General features: G+C 42.6%; 1 protein-coding gene across 1 annotated transcript in view; it reads left to right on the top strand.

Moving 5' to 3' along the window:
* The first annotated feature begins 1798 nt into the window (after positions 1-1798).
* Positions 1799-19695, top strand: part of IBTK (inhibitor of Bruton tyrosine kinase) — an 86237-nt gene continuing 68340 nt past the window's right edge. Inside the window, exons 1-4 of the mRNA XM_028160307.2 lie at positions 1799-1993; positions 13989-14672; positions 17998-18094; positions 19405-19529. Coding sequence (XP_028016108.2) covers positions 14352-14672; positions 17998-18094; positions 19405-19529 — 543 coding nt within the window. The 5' untranslated portion in view covers positions 1799-1993; positions 13989-14351. The remainder of the gene's footprint in view (positions 1994-13988; positions 14673-17997; positions 18095-19404; positions 19530-19695) is intronic.

Raw genomic sequence — 19695 nt, 5'->3', positions numbered from 1 at the left:
ATGTATTTTTGTTCACTATCGGATGCCCTGTGCTTACCAAAGGAGCCTGACATTTGACATTTGTTAAAATGAATGAATGACTGGAATAATTCCACTGCTACTTCTTTAGTTATAAAAAGTAACATTTACTATTTATGATGTGTTGTAATGTGGTAGGCACTCTACTAAGTGCTGTACATCTCTACCCATATAATCACATTTTCACAACTCTAAAATTCATTATTGCCCCTATTCTACAAATGAAGAAACTAAGGCTTCTGAAAAGCTAATTAGGGGGGTGGAGGTATTGAGCAAAAAAGAAAAAAAAGAGAGAGAGAACTTATGTACATGGACAACAGTGTGGTGATTATGGGGGAGGAGGGAGGTGGAAGAGGGCATAGAGGGGACAAAATAAAATAAATTTAAAGAAAGCTAATTAACTCACCAGGATCCAAATAAGACACAGATAAAAGGTTGGAAGTTACATCAATGCATTTATTTACATTATTAGCTTTCCTTGACATTATTGGCTTCTTTGTTCATGAATATAAAAGTCATTATACAGGGTGTGGCAAAAGTAGGTTTACAGTTGTTAGTATGTGAAACAGTTTATTCTTATATTATTATTTATTAATCATTGTATTAATTTATTTATTGTTATTTTCCATACAAACAACTGTAAACCTACTTTTGCCACGCCCTGTATTTATAGTTCATTTTCAAAATCACTCAACTTTTACATTACACACTGGTTTTTGTTATATGTTAAAGTAGGAAGTAGGGCACCTAGAATAAGGGGTAAAGAGCGAGAATATTGAATTGGAAAGGGCAACAGGAGAGCTAGTTATTCTCCCTAATCAGCCATATGGCTTTGGGCTTCCACAAGGAAGGCTCCCAAAAAAGAAAAAAAAAAAGAAAAAAAAAGGTAAAGCTGCACAGGTTACCCTTAAGACATCTAGTTCAACTCCTTCGTTTTATAGATGAGACTACAGGGTTTGCATAGTTGACAGCGTGGCAGAGCTGTATGGCCAACCAGCTCCCAGTGTTGTTTGCTCTGAGTCACTCCGCCCCCCCCTGAACAAACATTTACCGAGTGCCTACTGTATGAGGCATTCCGCAGCGTTCCCATTCGGTCTCCCAGTATTGATTATTGGCTATCTTCTTTCCTCCCTAATTTTTTTTTTCTTCACTTTTAAACGCTCCATTGGGTGCAGTTCAAGGGAGTGCAAGCCTAGCGTCAGGCACTGAGGGGCGTGACCCGGTTGGCAGCCGGTCCAGAGGGCAGTGACCAAGGGAGTGGCTCCCCGGTAATCTAGGTGCATGAGCAAGCCGCGGAGGGGCGAGGCTGCGTCTCTTCGGGACGACGCCTATGGCTTTCCATGACCCCCCCTCGTAGGGCAATGGGAGGAACCACTTCTGTGCGAGATCCCCGGCCTTTGGCTTCGGCTGTGGTGGCCGGCTGCCCCCGGCATTCAGCCAGCTCTCCGGAGCTGTCTCTCCGCCGGGTTTATCCCGAATTCCGAGTCTCCAGCGGTCGGGAGAGCAACGTTTCCACTTGGGGCGACAGCAGACCCCGAGAGGGCATTTCCACCCGCGCTGTTGGCCCTGAGTCCCGGCCACTGCCTTTCCCCGCCCCCGGCCCGCGCCCGCGGCCCCAAGGCCCGCAGGTCACGCTCCCTTCGGGCTCCAGGGAAAGGCCACGGCTGAGGTGCTGCCACGCGAGGCCTTCTGGGCAGACGGCAGCCAATCCCCGGGAGGCATCCACGAGCCCCAGCCAATCAACGCCCGTCTTATTCCTGGGTCCAACCCGCGCCGGCCTTTTCTCCTGGCCCCCCCTCCCCGGTGCCGGTAGTCGCGGCTGTAGGTCCAGCCGCCTCTGCAGCTCCCCTGGTCTGGGGCCCGGTTGCCTCCTGGCGCCCTTGGCTTCCTCCCGTCGCCTTCACTGAGGATGTGTCCCTGCGCGGCTGTGTGCGCACCCCGCGGAGACGGCCGGCGCACTTTCATCTAGCGACTGGTGAGGGAGGGCTCGGCCGGGCCGCGCGCAGCGGGCCGGGACGGCTGCGTCCCTCCAGCCGCGGGGTCGAGGCGGGGGTGGGGGGGGCGATGGGTCGGCGTTCACTCTCCGGAGGGTGCGGGCGGGCCGCGGGGAGGGGGCCCGGCGGCGCCCAGGCTGCCGGGCTTCGTGCGAGACCTTGCGGGACGGGCGGAGAGCCGGGCTCCCGGAGCCACCTTCCCGCCGCTGCCCTCGGCTGTGGATGGTGCATCTGGGTGGCGCGCTGCCTTGGAGACCTGCCGGACACGCCCTCTCACGCTGTGGCTCTGCGAGTTTCAGATAGTTGGGCTGGGTCCCTTCCCTTGGAGCCTTGAGCCTTGAACGTGAGGCCATTCCTCGAGGCGTTTTCCCCTTCCCGGGGTGGCACAGCTTGAGTCCGCTCCGCGGATGCTAATTCGGGGATTCCGTGTGAGTTGGCGGGGCGAAAAGGGAGCGGTTCCTTTGGCGGAGATGGACCCAGAGGACTTTTGCTCTTGTTTCATGTTGTCAGGCCCTCAAGTAAGTTTTAGACGGTGGGAACCCAACTCTGTGACTACAAGTAAGGGTAATTTTTTTTTTTTTTCAACAGCAATATTCTACTTCTCATCGAAGGTTTCCCAACTGCATTTTAAGAGAGTATTTTGGGAAGAGTAGATTAGGTAGAATCTAGAGTCCCCTTTTCTCCTGTGTGATTTATTTTTTTTTTTTTCTGTGTGATTTTTATTTGAGCTACTTAAACTTCCACACCAATTTCCTCACCATGAAATGGAGCTCATCATATATATTCAAGGGCAATACTGCGGCTGAAAAGAGGATTACATTAGTTAATTGATGTAAAGCACTGTGCTTGGACACATGAACGTTTAAGAGATGGTAGATATTATGTTTGTAAGCCATGGGCAAGTTGGCAGCCCTGTAAAGATTTGGTTGAAAAGCATTCCAAGCAGAAAGAACTCTAATATAGGTAGGCCATTTTCTGACCTGTATGTCAATATGTCCCCATTTCCCCCCCCTCTTTTTAAACATTTGTTAGGTGCCTACATATGAATGAATTGTCTCATTTATTTTTCAGAAGGAGATAGTTGTTATCCCGTTTTTACAAGTGAGAGAATCGATACTTAGGAAATGGTGTGTTTCCCAGGGTCATTTAGCTGGTTAGTGCTGTACCTGGGTTACAGGCTCAGGTGTTCTGAATTCAGAGTCGGAACTTTATGTGCTACATGGTCACCAGGCCTAATTGGAATCCTCTTCCTGAAGTCACGAAGCTATTCTTAGTACATGTAATACAGGCATACCTTGTTTTACTGCCCTTCACAGTAGTGCACTTCACCGCTGTGTTTTTTACACATTGACGGCAAGGCCCTCCACTAACAAAAAGATGACACCTCGCTTTGTTGCGGTGGGCTGGGAGTGAACCCGCAATGCCTCTGAGGTCTGCCTGGGCAGATATTGGTTCATTTTGGTTGGATATGTCAGAGAATATAGCATGATCAGATTTGTGTTTTAGAAAGATAACCGAACTCTTAACCAAGCATAAGTAGAATTGTGAGCCATTGTGAGGGCTCAGCCACCACTGGCTGTAGTGGACCAGTCTTCACGGTTGAACAATTGCCTGTAGCTATTAGCACTTCATATGCATCACATATAAAACACATTTTCAATTTTAATTTTTATTCTTCTGTTTAAATTTTTTTTGTTTTTCTGATTACCAAAGAATTTACATAGTCAAGAATTTCTGTAATTAAGCCAGAAACCTGGGAGTTGTCACCACATCTTGTCAATTCAGGATCCTAAATTTGTCTCTGAATTGCTCATTTTCTTTATTCATTTAAAAGGCAGATAAGGCTGTCTATACTCTAGTCCTTTCTTGTGTATATATTAGGCCTCACTCATTTCTGTCTTCTGAATTGCTTGGAATTTTCAGAATGGACCAGGATAATCCTAGTGCTTTTATATTTACTGGTCCCTCTGCCTCAAATGCCTACCCACCCTGAATTTATCAGGCATACGTGCTCATCTTTTTAAAAAAATATATTTTTATTGATTTCAGAGAGGGAGAGAGAGGTAGAAACATCAGTGAATCATTGAGCGGCTGCCTCCTGCGGGCTCCACACTGTGGTCCTAGCCTGCAACCTTGGCTTGTGCCCTGACTGGGAATCAAACTGTGACATGCTCATTCATAGGTCTGTGCTCAATCAAATGTGCCAGGCAAATGTGCTCATTTTAAGTCTCAGCTTAAACATCTCCTGTAGGAAATCTTCCCTAGATCCCTTTTGTCCACTCCCCATTCCTATGAGTCGTTTGTTTTATCTTCACAATAATAGGTTTATAATCATGATACATTTTAATTACCTGCTTAAATAAAATCAGACTTCTCTACCAAACTGCTATCCTTTAGTGATTGAGACTGGTTAATCCAAAATGACCAGAGACCAGACCACCACAGCCCCTCATGAGACGGCCCTGCCCACAAGCAAGCGTTTAGGGGCAATCAGGCAGGCAGGGAGAGTGGTTAGGGGTGATCAGGTAGGCAGACCAGCTGTTAGGGGTGACCAGGTAGGCAGGCAAGTGGTTAGGGGCGATCAGGTAGGCAGGCCAGTGGTTAGGGGAGATCAGGTAGGCAGATGGCCCCTTGCTGGGCTGGCTTCACCCCCAAGCAAGCAGTTAGGGGCGATCAGGCAGGCGGAGTGGTTAGGGGTGATCAGGTAGGCAGGCAAGCGGTTAGGGGTGATCAGGTAGGCAGACGGTCCCTTGCTGGGCTGGCCTGTCCTCCAGCAAAGAAAGAAGGAGGCCCAGGCCAGCCAAGCCATCGCACCCCAGCCTGTCGCCTGCAGAGGGAGGCCACAGATTGCAATAGTGGCAGCAGCTGGGGTGGGGCCAGCTGCCTGCAGCCAGGGGAAGGAAAGCCCCGATAGGCCCTGATCTCAGGCCAGGCCTAGGAACCCTACCCGAGGGGTCCTGGATTGTGATAGGGTGCAGGCTGGGCTGAAGGACCCTCCCCCCCCCACAAGTGCACGAATTTTCATGCACCGGGCCTCTAGTAGATAATAAATCTTGTTCATTCAATGCAGTTGTTAAATGAGCTATACTTTCATTTAAGTATTGTCCTTGAACCTATATTTATCATCTTACCTAAAATATTTAAGTCCTATTTATTTTTGTATTCCCATTACCTTGTGCTCTACTGTGGATGCACTGGAGAAGCAGTGTAGTGTTGTAGAAATAGCTTGGACTTGACTGTTAAACAGATCTGTGTTTGAATTCTAACTCCTCTTCTACTGGTGGTACAATTTGCAATGTAAAATACTCAGTATGTATTAGATGCTTAATATTTATTTCCTTTTCTTTTTCTTCAATAAGCATTTGTGTGAATGCATAAGTAAGATTTACTAGGCATCCTATATAATAAAAAACTAATATGCAAATCGACCGAATGGCGGAATGACCTGTCACTATAATGCGCACTGACCACCAGGGGGGCAGATGCTCAATTCAGGAGCTTCCCCCTGGTGGTCAATGTGCTCCCACAGGGGGAGCGCCACTCAGCCAGAAGCCCTGAGCCAGGCTCACAGTAGTGCTAAGGATATCTGGCTGCTGGCTTAGGCAGGAGCGGGCCTAAGCCACCAGTTGGACATCCCCGAGGGCTTCCAGACTGCGAGAGGACACAAGCCAGGCTGAGGGATCCCCCCTGAGTGCACGAATTTCATGTACCGGGCTTCTAGTTGGAAATATGGACCTGGAATTTAGAAGAGACAAGTGGGCAGGAAACCGATTTGGGAATTATGAGCGTGTACGTTAAAGTCTAACATGAGAGATTGAAATTATTCAGGGAGAATACCAAGTAGAGAGGAAAGAAGACTGAAGATGAAATATTGAGAGAAGCCCAGCATTTAAAGGTTAGGGGAAGGGATGATAATGCCTTTGGAAGAAGTGATAGGAGAGAGATCCTATGCTTTCAGCATCCCTTTCTAGATTCCTTAGGAGAATGTGGTGTTGATGACTCAAAAATAGGGAAGTCAAGTAAGATAATAACTGAAAGTACCCAGAAGTATTTGGCAATTTGGAGGTCATTGGTTTCATGATTTCATTGGAGAAGTATGCGTGGAGACCAGGTTGTGGAGGCACTGAAGCTCAAACATGGACTTTGGTATTAAAATGTGTTACCTTTTTGTTGCTGAAGAAATCTATCTGTATAATAGAGGAATATGCAAATTAGCCAGAACACTGTAACATCACGACTGAACAGCAGAGACCTGAGGCTGCATGGCGCCTGGCCAGGGTGAGGGACCTCAGGCCGTGCCCCCCACCTGGCAGGGCTTGATGGGGACCTCAGGCCATGCCCCTTGCCCTGGCACCAGGCCAGGAGACCTCAGGCCACACCCCCTGCCCGGCGGGGCTTGACGGTGGACCTAAGACTGTCCCCCTCCCCCCCCCCGCCTGGCGCCAGGTTGGGGACCTGAGGCTGTGCTCCTCGCCCAGAGGGGCTTGACGGGGGTGGGGCCGGCTGGGTCTGGGTCTGACCCAATGGGGTGGGGCTGGCCAGGTCTGGGTGTCCTGCGTTTTTGAAGTGTGTGCAGGTGGTGGGCAGGGACTTGACTCTAGGTCCTGCGGAGCACCCCAGACTCTGACAGGAGGGAGATTTTCATACACATTTTACTAATTTTCTTTCATCTCTGACACTTATAGGAAAAGGCAAATAGCAATATTAAAATATTTCCTCTAATTAATTCCCTTTTAATGTGCACAAATTTTGTGCACCGGGCCACTAGTAATAGTAATAAAAGTTGCTGTTTCTTGAATGTGTATTTGGTGCCAGGCACCATGCTAAGCAGTTTTATTTATCATTACAGTAACTCTGAGGTTGGTGGTATTGTCTCCATTTCCAGATGAAGAAATGAGGGCTTGTAGAGATTATGTAATTCTTAGTTACATAATTGGTAACAGCTGGCATTACTATATTTGAATCCAAATATGTAGCACTCTAATAAATACTAACTCTTAGTCACTTATATGTTAATGTTCATAGTATTCTCTATGTGCTTCTCTCTCTCTCTCTCTCTCTCTCTCTCTCTCTCTCTATATATATATATATATATATATATATACACTAATAATAGAGGAATATGCAAATTGTCCAGGACACTGTCACAGTAACAGTAATGACTGAACAGCAGGCTGTGTGGGGCGACAAGGCTGGCAGGGGGTTAGTGAGGGATGACCAAATGACTGAGCAGCAGGCTGTGTGGGGCGACCAGGCTGGTGGTGGGGGGGGGCAGTTAGGGGCAACCAGGCTGGCATAGGGGGGCAGTTGGGGGTGAACAGGCTGGCGGGGGGCGCAGTTGGGGGTAACCAGGCTGGCAAGGGGGGCAGTAAGTGGTGACCAGGCCGGCAGGGGGGGCAGTTAGGGGCGATCAGGCTGGCAGGCAGAGGTGATTAGGGGTGATCAGGCAGGTGGGCAGGTGAGCAGTTAGGAGCCAGTGGTCCCAGATTGTGAGAGGGATCTCGGATTGGAGAGGGTGCAGGCTGGGCTGAGGGGACCACACTCTGTGCACAAATTTCATGCACCAGGCCTCTAGTATATATATGCTAACCATTAGTCGGACATCTTTAGTGCTGCCATGGAGACGGTAGAGGCTCCCGCTACTGCCACTGTGCTTGCCAGCTGTGAGCCCGGCTCTGGCTGAGCGGCTGGGAGCACACTGACCACCAGGGGGCAGCTCTTGCATTGAATGTCTGCCCCTGGTGGTCAGTGCGTGACATAGCGACCGGTCATTCTGCTGATCAGTTGATTTGCATATTAGCCTTTTATTATATAGTACTAGAGGCCCAGTGCACGAAATTCGTGCACAGGGGGCAGGGTGTGTGTCCCTCAGCCCAGCCTGCACCCTCTCCAATCTGGGACCCCTTGAGGGATGTCCGAATGCCTGTTTAGGCCCGATCCAGGTAGGAACAGGCCTAAACGGGCAATCGGACATCCTTCTCACAATCCAGGACAGCTGGCTCCCAACTGCTCGCCTGACTGCTTTCCTAATTGCCCCTAACAGCTTCTGCCTGCCAGCCTGATCACCCCCTAACCACTCCCCTGCCAGCCTGATTGATGCCTAACTGCTCCCCTGCCAGCCTGTTTGCTCCTAACTGCCCTCCCCTGCAGGCCCAGTCGCCCCCAACTTCCCTCCTCTGCCAGCCTGGTCACCCCTAACTGCCCTCCCCTGCAGGCTTGATCTCCCCCAACTGCCCTCCCTTGCAGGCCTGGTCCCTTCCAACTGCCCTCCCCTGCTGGCCTGATCGCTCACAACTGCCCTCCCTTGCAGGCCTGTTCCCTCCCAACTGCCCTCCCCTGCTGGCCATCTTGTGGTGGCCATCTTGTGTCCACATGGGGGCAGCCATCTTTGACCACATGGGGGCAGCCATCTTGTGTGTTGGAGTGATGGTCAATTTGCATATTATTCTTTTATTAGATAGGATAGAGGCCTGGTGCACAGGTGGGGACCAGCTGGTTTGCCCTGAAGAGTGTCCCGGATCAGGGTGGGGGTTCCCTTGGGGCGTGGGGTGGCCTGAGGTGAGGGGCCTGTGGTGGTTTGCGGGCCAGCCATGCCCCCCGGCGACCCAAGCAGAGGCCCTGGTATCTGGGATTTATTTATCTTCTATAATTGAAACTTTGTAGCCTTGAGTGGAGCCAAGCTCCTGCTTGCTCCGTGGCTGCAGCCATTTTTGTTGGGATTTATTTATCTTGTATAATTGAAACTTTGTAGCCTTGAGTGGAGTCCAGGATGTGTGGAAAGCTTGGCTTCCTCCAGTGCCGGGGAAACCCAAGCCTCCTGCTCGCTCCATGGCTGCAGGCATCTTGGTTGGGTTAATTTGCATACTCACTTCTGATTGGCCGGTGGGTGGGGCTTATGTGTAGCGGAGGTACGGTCAATTTGCATATTACTATTTTATTAGATAGGATTATTATGTAGGATACTTTAGTATGGTATTTTTATATTTAACATTTTTAAATTTTCCCTTTAAAGGTTTAAATTATATATAGTAATAAATTAGGGAATTATTTTCTGCTGTATCTTAAATTCTTTCATATAGGGTTTGAGTGATTCACCAATAAGTAGTTCATTTCAGGTATTATGAAGACACTGAAAACATGATGGCAAAATTTTATTAGAGCCTCAGCAGATTGAGATTAATGGAATTTGAATTTTGCCATATACTATGTGTTCCAGTTTTAACATTTTAATTTTTTTAAAATATATTTTTATTGATTTCATAGAGGGAGAGAGAGACAGAAACATCAATGATGAGAGAGTCATTGATGCCCTGCCTCTGCACACCCCACACGGGGAATCTAGCTTACAACCTGGGCATGTGCCCTGACCTCGGGAATCGAACTGTGACCTCCTGGTTCATAGGTCGATGCTCAACCAATAAGCCACACCGGCTGGGCCAGTTTTTTAACATTTTTAAACTACTTGAGGCTTTGGCTCCTTTTCCTTTATTTCAGCTAACTCCCAAACACTTTATTTCTGGTTCAAATCAGTACTTTAAGGGTGAATGATTTTTATAAGGACTGCCAAATTATAAAACTTACAGACTTAAAATGGAAACGGAGCTAGAAAGATGAGGAATCATCTAGTTCTACGCTATCATTTCCAAATGGGGAATCGAATAGTTAAAAACTAGTTAGATTTAGGGCTTCTGACTTTTAGTGTACTTTGAAATAGGAGTAGACAATGCTGATTTGGGATTTTTCATATCTGTCTGGCACATGGAAGTTTCCCCTGTACATATAGTAAACTCATTGATGTTCCTCCAAATAGTTGTTTAGTAATTTTTACTATATCATTCGAAGTATTATAAAAACAAAATGAAAAAAGTATTTTGAAGAATATAATAGTTGATATCTTGGACAAGGGACTTAGCATAAAATTTTTACTATAAAGCCTATGAAAATCTAGCAGTATGAAGGAATTGACTAGTCATTTAAAATCCAGAGGACAAAAATACTGAAAGAAGATAAATAATTAGAAGATAATAAATAAAAATATGATAAATGCTTAATATAGTCTACTGTAGATATATAAAATTTCTAATGTATTGGTAGTTAGTTTTCTAATAGGAAGTTAAGAAACTGGAGTGTAGATTATCAAATAGTTGACAAGTGATATTTCATTTCTCCAGATCTCAGTAGAACAAAGCAGATAGGGTAGCATACTGGAAAAAAGGAAGCTTAGAGGCTCATATATGATGGTTGAGTTTTCTGTGCATTTTATGATCTCTCCAATCAATATATTAGCATTTATTTATATTTTTTTAGACATTTATTTTTGAATAGGTATACATGCATATGGTAAAGCATTAAAACGGGGTTTATAGTAAAGAGTAAGTCAGCCTTCCATTCCTATCTCCAACCTTTGGTGCCCTTATTTAGAGCCACTATTAACCATTTTCTTGTGTATTCTTCTGGACATTGTTAATAAACCTATACATACATATACATTTTTCTCACAAATAGTATTATAATTGAATCTAATTTAAAAAATATATTTTTTTAAATATATTTTTATTAATTTTAGGGAGGGAGAAGGAGAGAGTGACAAACATATATGATGAGAGAGAATCATCAATTGGCTGCCTCCTGCATGCTCCCTACTGGGGTTCCAGCCTGCAACCCGGGCATGTGCCCTGACTGGAAATTGAACTGTGACATCCTGGTTCATAGGTTCGTGCTCAACAACTGAGCGACACCTGCTGGGCAAATGCATCTCATTTTAAAATACATTTTACAATATATCTTGTAAATTATTTCATATCAGAAATTATATAGCTGTTTTATTCTTTTTGATACATGAATAATATTCTGTTGCATGGATATACCATATTTCCTTTAACTATTTAGGTTTTTTCCATGCTTTACTATTCTAAATAATGATGCAATCAGTGTTCTTGTTCTTAGGCCATTTCATACATGAATGAATATATATATGTATATATAAATATGTATATATATGTATATTATAGCAGCAGTAGCCAACCAGTGGTTCGCGGACCACTGGTGGTCCGTGCAACCACTGTACTAGAGGCCTGGTGCACGAATTTGTGCATGGGGGAGGTGGTTGTGGGGGAGGGACTGTGGGAGGTTGGCTGATGTGGGGGAGAGACCGTGGGAGGTTGGCTGGCAGGCCCCTATCAGATAATTGGGTCCGGCCACCAGGGGGAAGGACTGCGGAAGTTTGGCCGGCTTCGGGAGGTTGGCTGTGGGAGCTCACTGACCACCAGGGGACAGCCCCTGTGTTGAACGTCTGCCTCCTGGTGGTCAGTGCACATCATAGTGACTGGTCGTTCTGGTCGTTCAGTCATAACGGTCACTTAGGCTTTTATATATATATATGTATATGTATTTTAATTTATCTTTATTGTTGAAAGTATTACAGATGTCCCCCTTTTCTCCCCCATTGACCCCTTCTAGCCCACACCCGTCTTCCTCATGTGGATATATATATATATATATATATATATATATATATATATATTTTTTTTAATATTTTTAATAAATTTTTTTTTTACAGAGAGGAAGGTAGAGTGATAGAGAGTTAGAAACATCGATGAGAGAGAAACATCGATCAGCTGCCTCCTGCACACTCCCCATTGGGGATGTGCCCGCAACCAAGGCACATGCCCCTGACCAGAATCGAACCTGGGACCCTTCAGTCCGCAGGCCGACGCTCTATCCACCGAGCCAAACTGATTAGAGCTGGATATACTTTTGCAGGATAAATTCCTAGGAGTAAAATTGTTTGGGTCAGAAGGAATGTGTATTTAACACTTTGATAAATATTAGTAAGTTGCTCTCCATATGGGGTGGTACTAATTTATACTCCCACCATGGTGTAGAGTTCCTATTTTCCCACAATTTTATCACTACACTAGTGGCTCGGTGCACAAAATTCGTGCACATTAAAAGGGAATTAATTAGAGGAAATGTTTTAATATTGCTATTTGCCCTTTCTCTATAATAGAAGTGTTAGAGATGAAAGAAAATTAGTAAAATTTATATGAAAATCTCCCTCATGTTAGAGTTTGGGGCGCGCCTCGGGACCCAAAGTCAAGTCCTTGCCCACCTGCGCGCGCCTCGAAATCATGCGAGACCCAGACCTGGCCGACCCCACCCCCGTCAAGCTCCGCAGGGTGGGGAGTGCAGCCTCAGGTTGTCCTGCCTGGCGCCATGCAGGGGACACAGCCTCAGGTCCCCCGGCCTCTGCGTGAGGGCGCAACGATCATCTGCATATTAGCTCTTTATTATATAGGATAGTAATATCAACCTTTTAAAACTTTGCTGTTCTGATAGGTTAAAAAAAATGGTAGCTCATAGTTTTAATTTGCATTTCTTTTGTGTGAGGTAAGCCTCTTTTCTGTTGTTGTTAATCCTCACTTGAGGGTATTTTTTTCTTGGTTTTAAGAGTGAAAGGGAGGGAGGGAGGAAGGGAGGGAGGGAGAGAGACAGACAGAGATAGAGAGAGAGAGAGAGAGAGAGAGAGATAGATAAACATTGATGTGAAAGAGACATATCTGTTGGTTGTCTCCCATACCAGGGCTGGGGATTGAACCTGCAACCCAAGTACACGTCCTTGACCAGGAATCAAACCCTAGACCAGTGATGGGCAACCTTTTGAGCTTGGTGTGTCAAACTTCGCCAAAAAACTGAGCATAACTCGGGTAGTGTGTCACTTTGAGGAAAAAACATTATTTCGCAAATGTTTCATCCTCAGGAGCAGCAAATGTTTCATCCTCGGCATGCGGCCGCCTCAGCGGCCACGTGTCATCAGAAATGGCTACGCGTGTCAGTGCTGACACGCGTGTCATAGGTTCGCCATCACTGCCCTAGACCCTTCAGTACATGGGCTGATGCTCTAATCACTGAACAACACTGGATTTTCTTTTTAAAAATCCATTTAAGTTTTCTCTTTTTAGAGAAATGTGGTCATGTTTTTTGACTTTTATTTTGTTGGTCTCCTAATGATTTGTAGAGACTATAAAGGAAGATTTCCTCCTTGTTTTGTCTTTAAAATGTTTTTCCTGTAGGTTTTAAACTGGTTGCATTTATTAATTTTTTGTTTATAACTGTTATTTTTTTCATCACTATTTATCCCCCTTATACCCTCTTCCACCTTCACCCATCCTCCCCCCCCTTGAAATCACCACACTGTTGTCCATGTCCACAAGTTTTCTCTTTTTTTTCCTTTTTTGCTTAATCCCTGCACCCCCCTCCCAAATATCCTCCCCCCATCACAGCTGTCTGCCTGCTCTCTATCTATGAGTCTGTCTCTATTTTACTTGTTAGTTCAGTTCATTAAATTCCAAATATGAGTGAAATCATATGGTACTTGTTTTTTTCTGACAGGCTTATTTCACTTAGCATAATGTTCTCTAGGTCCATCCATGCTGTCATAAAGGGTAAAATTTTCTTCCCTTTACAGCGGAGTAGTATTCCCATTGTGTAAATATACCATAGCTGTTTTAGCCACTCATCTACTAATGAACACTTGAGCTGCTTTCAAATCTTGGCTATTATACTAGTAAATAATGCTGCAATGAACATAGGGGTGCATATATTCTTTTGAATTAGTGTTTGGGGTTTCTTCGGATAAATTCCTAGGCATGGAATTGTTGGGTCATAAGGCAGTTCCATTTGAATTGTTTGAGGTAACTCCATACTGCTTTCCACAGTGGCTGCACCAGTCTGCATTCCCACCCACAGTGCACCAGGGTTCCCTTTTCTCCACATCCTCACCAACACTTGTTTTTTGTTGATTTATTGATGATAGCGATTTTGACAGGTTTGAAGTGATAATCTCATTATGGTTTAATTTGCATTTCTCTGATGATTAAAGGCACTTAAATATGAAGGGAGATGTATTGTGAAATACTTGAGGAGAGTGAGAGATTTTGTATTTTCACTTTCTCTTCCTTCTCCCTTCTCTTACAGGTCACCCTTGCAATTATGGATATTTAAAAGAATCAGACAGTGTGGAGGGGGAGTCCCCCTCCTCACTCCCCCTTGGTGCTTGACTCCAGGAATAATATATAAACTGTGGAAACTTACTTTTTAAAAAACGAACTTGTATTTAATATAAATTTTATAGTGATATTTATAATTTTTTTGATTAAGTGCCAAAACCAATTGTACAAAGATTTATAGTTTTATACTATTGCCATTAGGGTTTAAATTATAATCCTAAGCAGGCCATTTATTCTCTATAAATTTTTTCTGAGTAGCACCTTTGTGCCCTGTTTTTCATTTTAAAAAAATAGTTTTATCTAAAGAAATAGCAGTATAAAAACAATTAGGATGAATTCTTCCATCCCTGACTGCACATTAAAGTGTCGATCCCTGAAGCATGCTTTGGATGTCCTTTCTGTGGTAACCAAAGGGAGTGAAAACCAGATTAAGGCCTTTCTCTCCAGTCATTGTTATAATGCTGCAACTATCAAGGATGACTTTGGCAGAAATGCCCTCCACCTTGTTTCCTCCTGTGGGAAGAAAGGAGTATTAGAATGGCTCATTGAGAAAGGAGTGGATCCATTGGTGAAAGACAAGGAGTCAGGATGGACAGCGTTGCACAGAAGCATCTTTTATGGACATATTGACTGTGTTTGGTCTCTGTTGAAGGTAAGTGTAATTTGTTTATTTAAAACTATTACGTTTTTCTTGAAAGAAGGAGAGTAGAATACATCCCTATTTTATTCCATTAGCAATTTAGTTTCAAGATATTTTTTTTAATCCTGACTTTTTTGGTAATATATGGGCAGCGGTAGCCAGATAGCCATATTAAAGTAATTCAACTTAGCTCATAAGCAGTTTGGAAATATTAATGAATCAGGCACTTCTGCTGAACCACTTCATGTCATCTTGGCCTTATCTCTTATTGCAGCCACAGCCGTGGTGACCACTGTGCACAGGCTTCTAGTAGCTTTGTGTAGGTATAATCTGCATTTCTTTTCTGTATTGCATGCCTCTGATTTTATGCCTCAGGGCTTTTCAAATGCATGACCAGTTAAAAGTATGGGAGAGTTAAAATCCCTATAAGAGCCGCTCTCCATTAATGAAGAAAGGGAACCGGGGAATCAGTGGTAAATACTTCCTTCTTCCCTTTGTTTCTTGATAGGACAATTATTCTGTAGTATATTTTATAAGGTCCTGGTAGGATCATGCACTAGCCTCCTTAACAGTGCCTATTCAGTAACTCATCCTTGTATTGTTTTTTGATCATCTTTCCTTGATTTACTCTCCTGGTCTCTCAGTACTGCTTTCTAGGATGTCTTCCCAAGAAAATTACCTGTGTGCCAGTCTATCTTATGCTTTGTTTTGGGGAAGACAGTAAAAACAAACAAAAACAGTTTTCTGTACTTGCAGATAGACATTTCCAGTAGTGTTACTAGTGGAATAGATGTGTCTAAAGTCCATTTGCTCCTTGTAGGGCATTGGCATGAAATGCTCAGGCTTATAAACCTGGTATATACTTAGATGCTTTTTAATATGCTAATGGATTTATCTACTGTTTTGGGGCCCTTTAAAGAGTTGTTTTTTTAGTCCTCACCAGAAGGTGTGTTTTTATTGATTTTAGAAAGAGGGGCTGGTGAGAGAAAGAGAGAGAAACATCAATGTGAGAAAGAAACATTGAACGGTTGCCTCCTTTATGCGTCCTGACCATGAGTCGAACCTGCTACCTTTTGGTGCAGGAGATGAAGCTCCAACCAACTGAGCCACGCTGGCAAGGGCAAGAGTTGATTTTTGAAGAAATGGGATAGAGTACACACTGGTCGTCCTGCTACTTTTAGAATTTAAGATAAGCATGTTAAAGTTTCAGAGCCCACCATTTCTAGGGAGCTCTAAAGCCCCAAAAAAGTCCCTAGTCCTTTATGTAGGTTGGGCTACTTAGGGTAACACAGTATATGTAGTCTTACAAGTGTTTAGTTGGTATAAGTAAAGTTTAGAACAAATTGACAAAACTTTCAAAATAAACTCTCCAGGGATCTAAGTTTCTGGGATCCCATTTGTCATTCATAGCTTGGAACACTCTGCCCTAGAATATACCTGCCATACTCTGAAAAAGGCCAAGCTTAGGTCTTCCCATATGGATTTATTGTGTCTAATTTTTTTGAAAGCAGTAAGCAACATAAAGTTTTAAATTTATTATGATCTTAGATTACTTCTGATTTTTGTTTTACTTATTTTCTCACTAATAAGTGTTTTTTGTTCATTGACAATCCTTGTGAAATCAGGTACTATAACCATCCGGAACATAATAAAGTTAGAATTGGTTTTAGTTTATTAGAATCCATTGTTACGAGGTAATAGGGGATTTCTCTTTCCTGAGTAACCCAAAACCAAGCGTGTCAACATGTCACAGTTAGAGTTTAAAAACTTCCTGGTTCATCTCAGCCTATAACTATCCAGACAAACTCTGTGTGTGGACAGGCAGTGATGACTTGCACCAGTTAAAATGGAGGTGAGTGTTAGTAATTGTTTAATGTCTTATTAAACTACCAGAAAATATTAGAAGTTATTCTTTAAATTTTTTTAAATATATATTTTTATTGATCAGAGAGAAAGGGAGAGGGAGATGGAAACAATGATGAGGAAAAAGCATTGATCTGTTGTCTCCTTCACGCCCCCTACTGGGGATCAAGCCCACAACCTGTGTATGTGCCCTGACTGGGAATCGAACTGTGACCTAATTAATAGGTTGGCTCTCAACCACTGAGTCACACAGGCTGGGCAGAATTTATTCTTGAAAAGGAGTACATTTTATATTTTATTTATTTATTTAAAACATATTTTTATTGATTTCAGAGAAGAAGGGAGAGGGAGATAGAAATAAATATCAATAAGAGAGAGTAATTGATTGGCTGCCTTCTGCATGCCCCTGCTGGGGATTGAGCCTGAAAACCCGCACTTATGCCCTGACAAGGAATCAAACCCTGACTTCCTGGTTCATAGGTCAACACTCAACCTGAGCCACACCGGCTGGGTATACATTTTATATTGAAGAAACTGTAATGATGAAGTAACAGTAATATGATTTGAACCAAGCTCTCTATCACTCCTTACCCTCATTATGATTTCAAAGACAGAAAGTGTGGTGATAGGAATAGGGTGTTCTATTTCATGTTTGAATTTTAATTGTAGAGATATAAAACTATACAGATTACTTTAAATTCATCCTTAAACACACACACACACGAAACCAAAATTAAACAATGCTATTAAAAATTTAAGGAAAAACATGAAAACACATCACAAAAATAGAAATACAAGAATATAATAGTCTCATTGTCAATAATAGATACAATAGAATTCAAGGCAAAAAGATATGGAACATAGTTGGTCACATTATGTTTATGTACAGAAAATCCTATAAATATTTTTCTGCCGTTGCCTTGATATCTTTTCTTTTTAATTCTCACCTGAGGATATTTTTCCCATTGATTTTTAAAGAGAGTAGAAGGGAGGGGAGAGACAAAGAGAAACATCGATGTGAGAGAGACATACTGATTGGTTGCCTCCCACTTGCACCCCAATTGGGCCAGAGATGAGCCTGCAACTGAGGTATGTGCCCTTGACCTGCATTCAATCTGGGACCCTTCAGTCCATGGGCTAACACTCTTAACCAGGAAGCCACACCAGCCAGGGCTCATTTTGATTTGAAATGTTTCTTATTTCTTCATATTTTTTGGTCTTTCCTTAGTCTACCAAGAATTGGGTATTTGATTTCTCTGTGTGAGAAAAATATGTGTTTGGTCATAGGAGATCATTGTTATTCAATGTTTATTTTTTTAAATGTTTTTATGAGCTTAATCTGTATTTTTGATAAATAAGAATAAAATTAATGATTATAGGCAAATGGTTAAAAATACATGCATACAAATATGTGTGTGTGTGTATATATATACACACACACACATATTTTTTTCTTTTCTTTTTTCTTTTTTAGCATGGTGTTAGTCTGTATACCCAAGATAAAGAAGGCTTGTCAGCTTTGGATCTTGTAATGAAGGACAGACCAAATCATGTGGTATTCAAAAATACTGGTAAGAAAATTCCACACATATATATATATTCCATTAAGGTGCAGCTTAGAAAATTTTAATGACATTTTATTCTTGTTAAATATCTGAGGAAATTTGTGTTTATATCTCTGCAAAGAACTTTTACTTTGGTAAATGTGGGTTGATAATTTTGGTTTTCCAGAACACTTCTATTTTACATTCTTCAATTTTAATCTATTTTATGTCTATACAAGTAAAAACAGCCTACAAGAGGGAAGGCATTTAGAATTTTAGCTACTGTAAAGTCATTAGTGTGCATCTAGAAAATAGCATCAACATTTAAGGTAGAGGGAAAAAGGAAATGATTCTTCCACCTGTACATTCTTCTAATTCTACTTATCCCTCCAATTTGCCCTTTGAGCTCTGGAAGTGGAAATTGGCTGGAAAAGAGAAGAGATTTAAATGGGACACACTGTAATTTTCATTTAACTAGTGATCAAGCTAAGAAAGGACTCATTCTTCATTTTATTTCTACCTTGGATACTATATTACAAAGGAATTATATAAGCCTTCCAAAATAAAAATGAAGGTTCATATCATAAACTTAGCTGTGATTAAGTTTTATCCCAGTTTAATGGGTACCTTAATCAATAGTTTTATTTACATCAATAAGGAGCAAGCTATTGAAAGTTAATATTTCTAGCCTGGCTGGGCATGGCTCAGTGGCTGAGGATCAACCTATGAACCAGGAGGTCATGATTTGATCAGGGCACAGATCCTGGTTGCAAGCTAGATCCCTATTGGGGGGGGCGGTGTAGGAGGCAGCCGATCAATGATTCTCTCTTACTGATGTTTCTCTCCCTCCCTCACCCTTCCCCTCTGAAATTAATAAAAATATATTTTTTAAAAAATTAATACTTCTGTAGGAACAGTAATTAATATCACATTTGCTTTACTTAGGACCTTTATATATATGTGTGTTAATAACATTTTATGTTCAAGTATTATTTTCATGGAGACTAAGTGGTTATGGCAGGTGCTATTTTACTCATTTGGCAGTTAAACTTTAAGCTTTAGTTAAACTTTAGAAACAAAGAACAAATAATAGATTGCTTACTTGAGGCAGGCCTGTGCTGATTTGGATTTTCTGATTTCTGTTCTTAGAATTATGTAATATATTAGTAGAGTCATAATTTAAAAGAGAATGCTGGAAACATCTTTCTAAATATGGTGGTTAAATTTCTGTAGAGAGTCATGTGAGAGGTAAAATGATTAGTGGAATATATCTATAATTGAACTACACTAATATTTGTTTTAAAATAGAAAAGTGTAAAAATTAATTTTCACTTTAGATCCTACAGATGTCTACACTTGGGGAGATAATACAAATTTCACCCTGGGTCACGGAAGCCAGAATAGCAAACATCATCCAGAGTTGGTGGATCTGTTCTCCAGGAGTGGGGTTTATATTAAACAGGTATTTTGAAGTACAGTCTAAGTACTTTTAGAATTAAAAAGAACTTTGTATTTGATAGCTCATCTTTTCATTTAGCTTATGTTAACTTTGTTTAAGGTATGATAATATATTTGAATGAAGGAATCAATCAACAAATTTACTAATTTATATTAGATTTTGTTAGCCT

Source organism: Eptesicus fuscus, chromosome 10 (genome assembly GCF_027574615.1).
Source record: "Eptesicus fuscus isolate TK198812 chromosome 10, DD_ASM_mEF_20220401, whole genome shotgun sequence".
Lineage (NCBI taxonomy): Eukaryota > Metazoa > Chordata > Mammalia > Chiroptera > Vespertilionidae > Eptesicus > Eptesicus fuscus.
The sequence above is the reverse complement of the archived record's forward strand: the minus strand, read 5'-3'. Positions and strand labels throughout refer to the sequence as shown.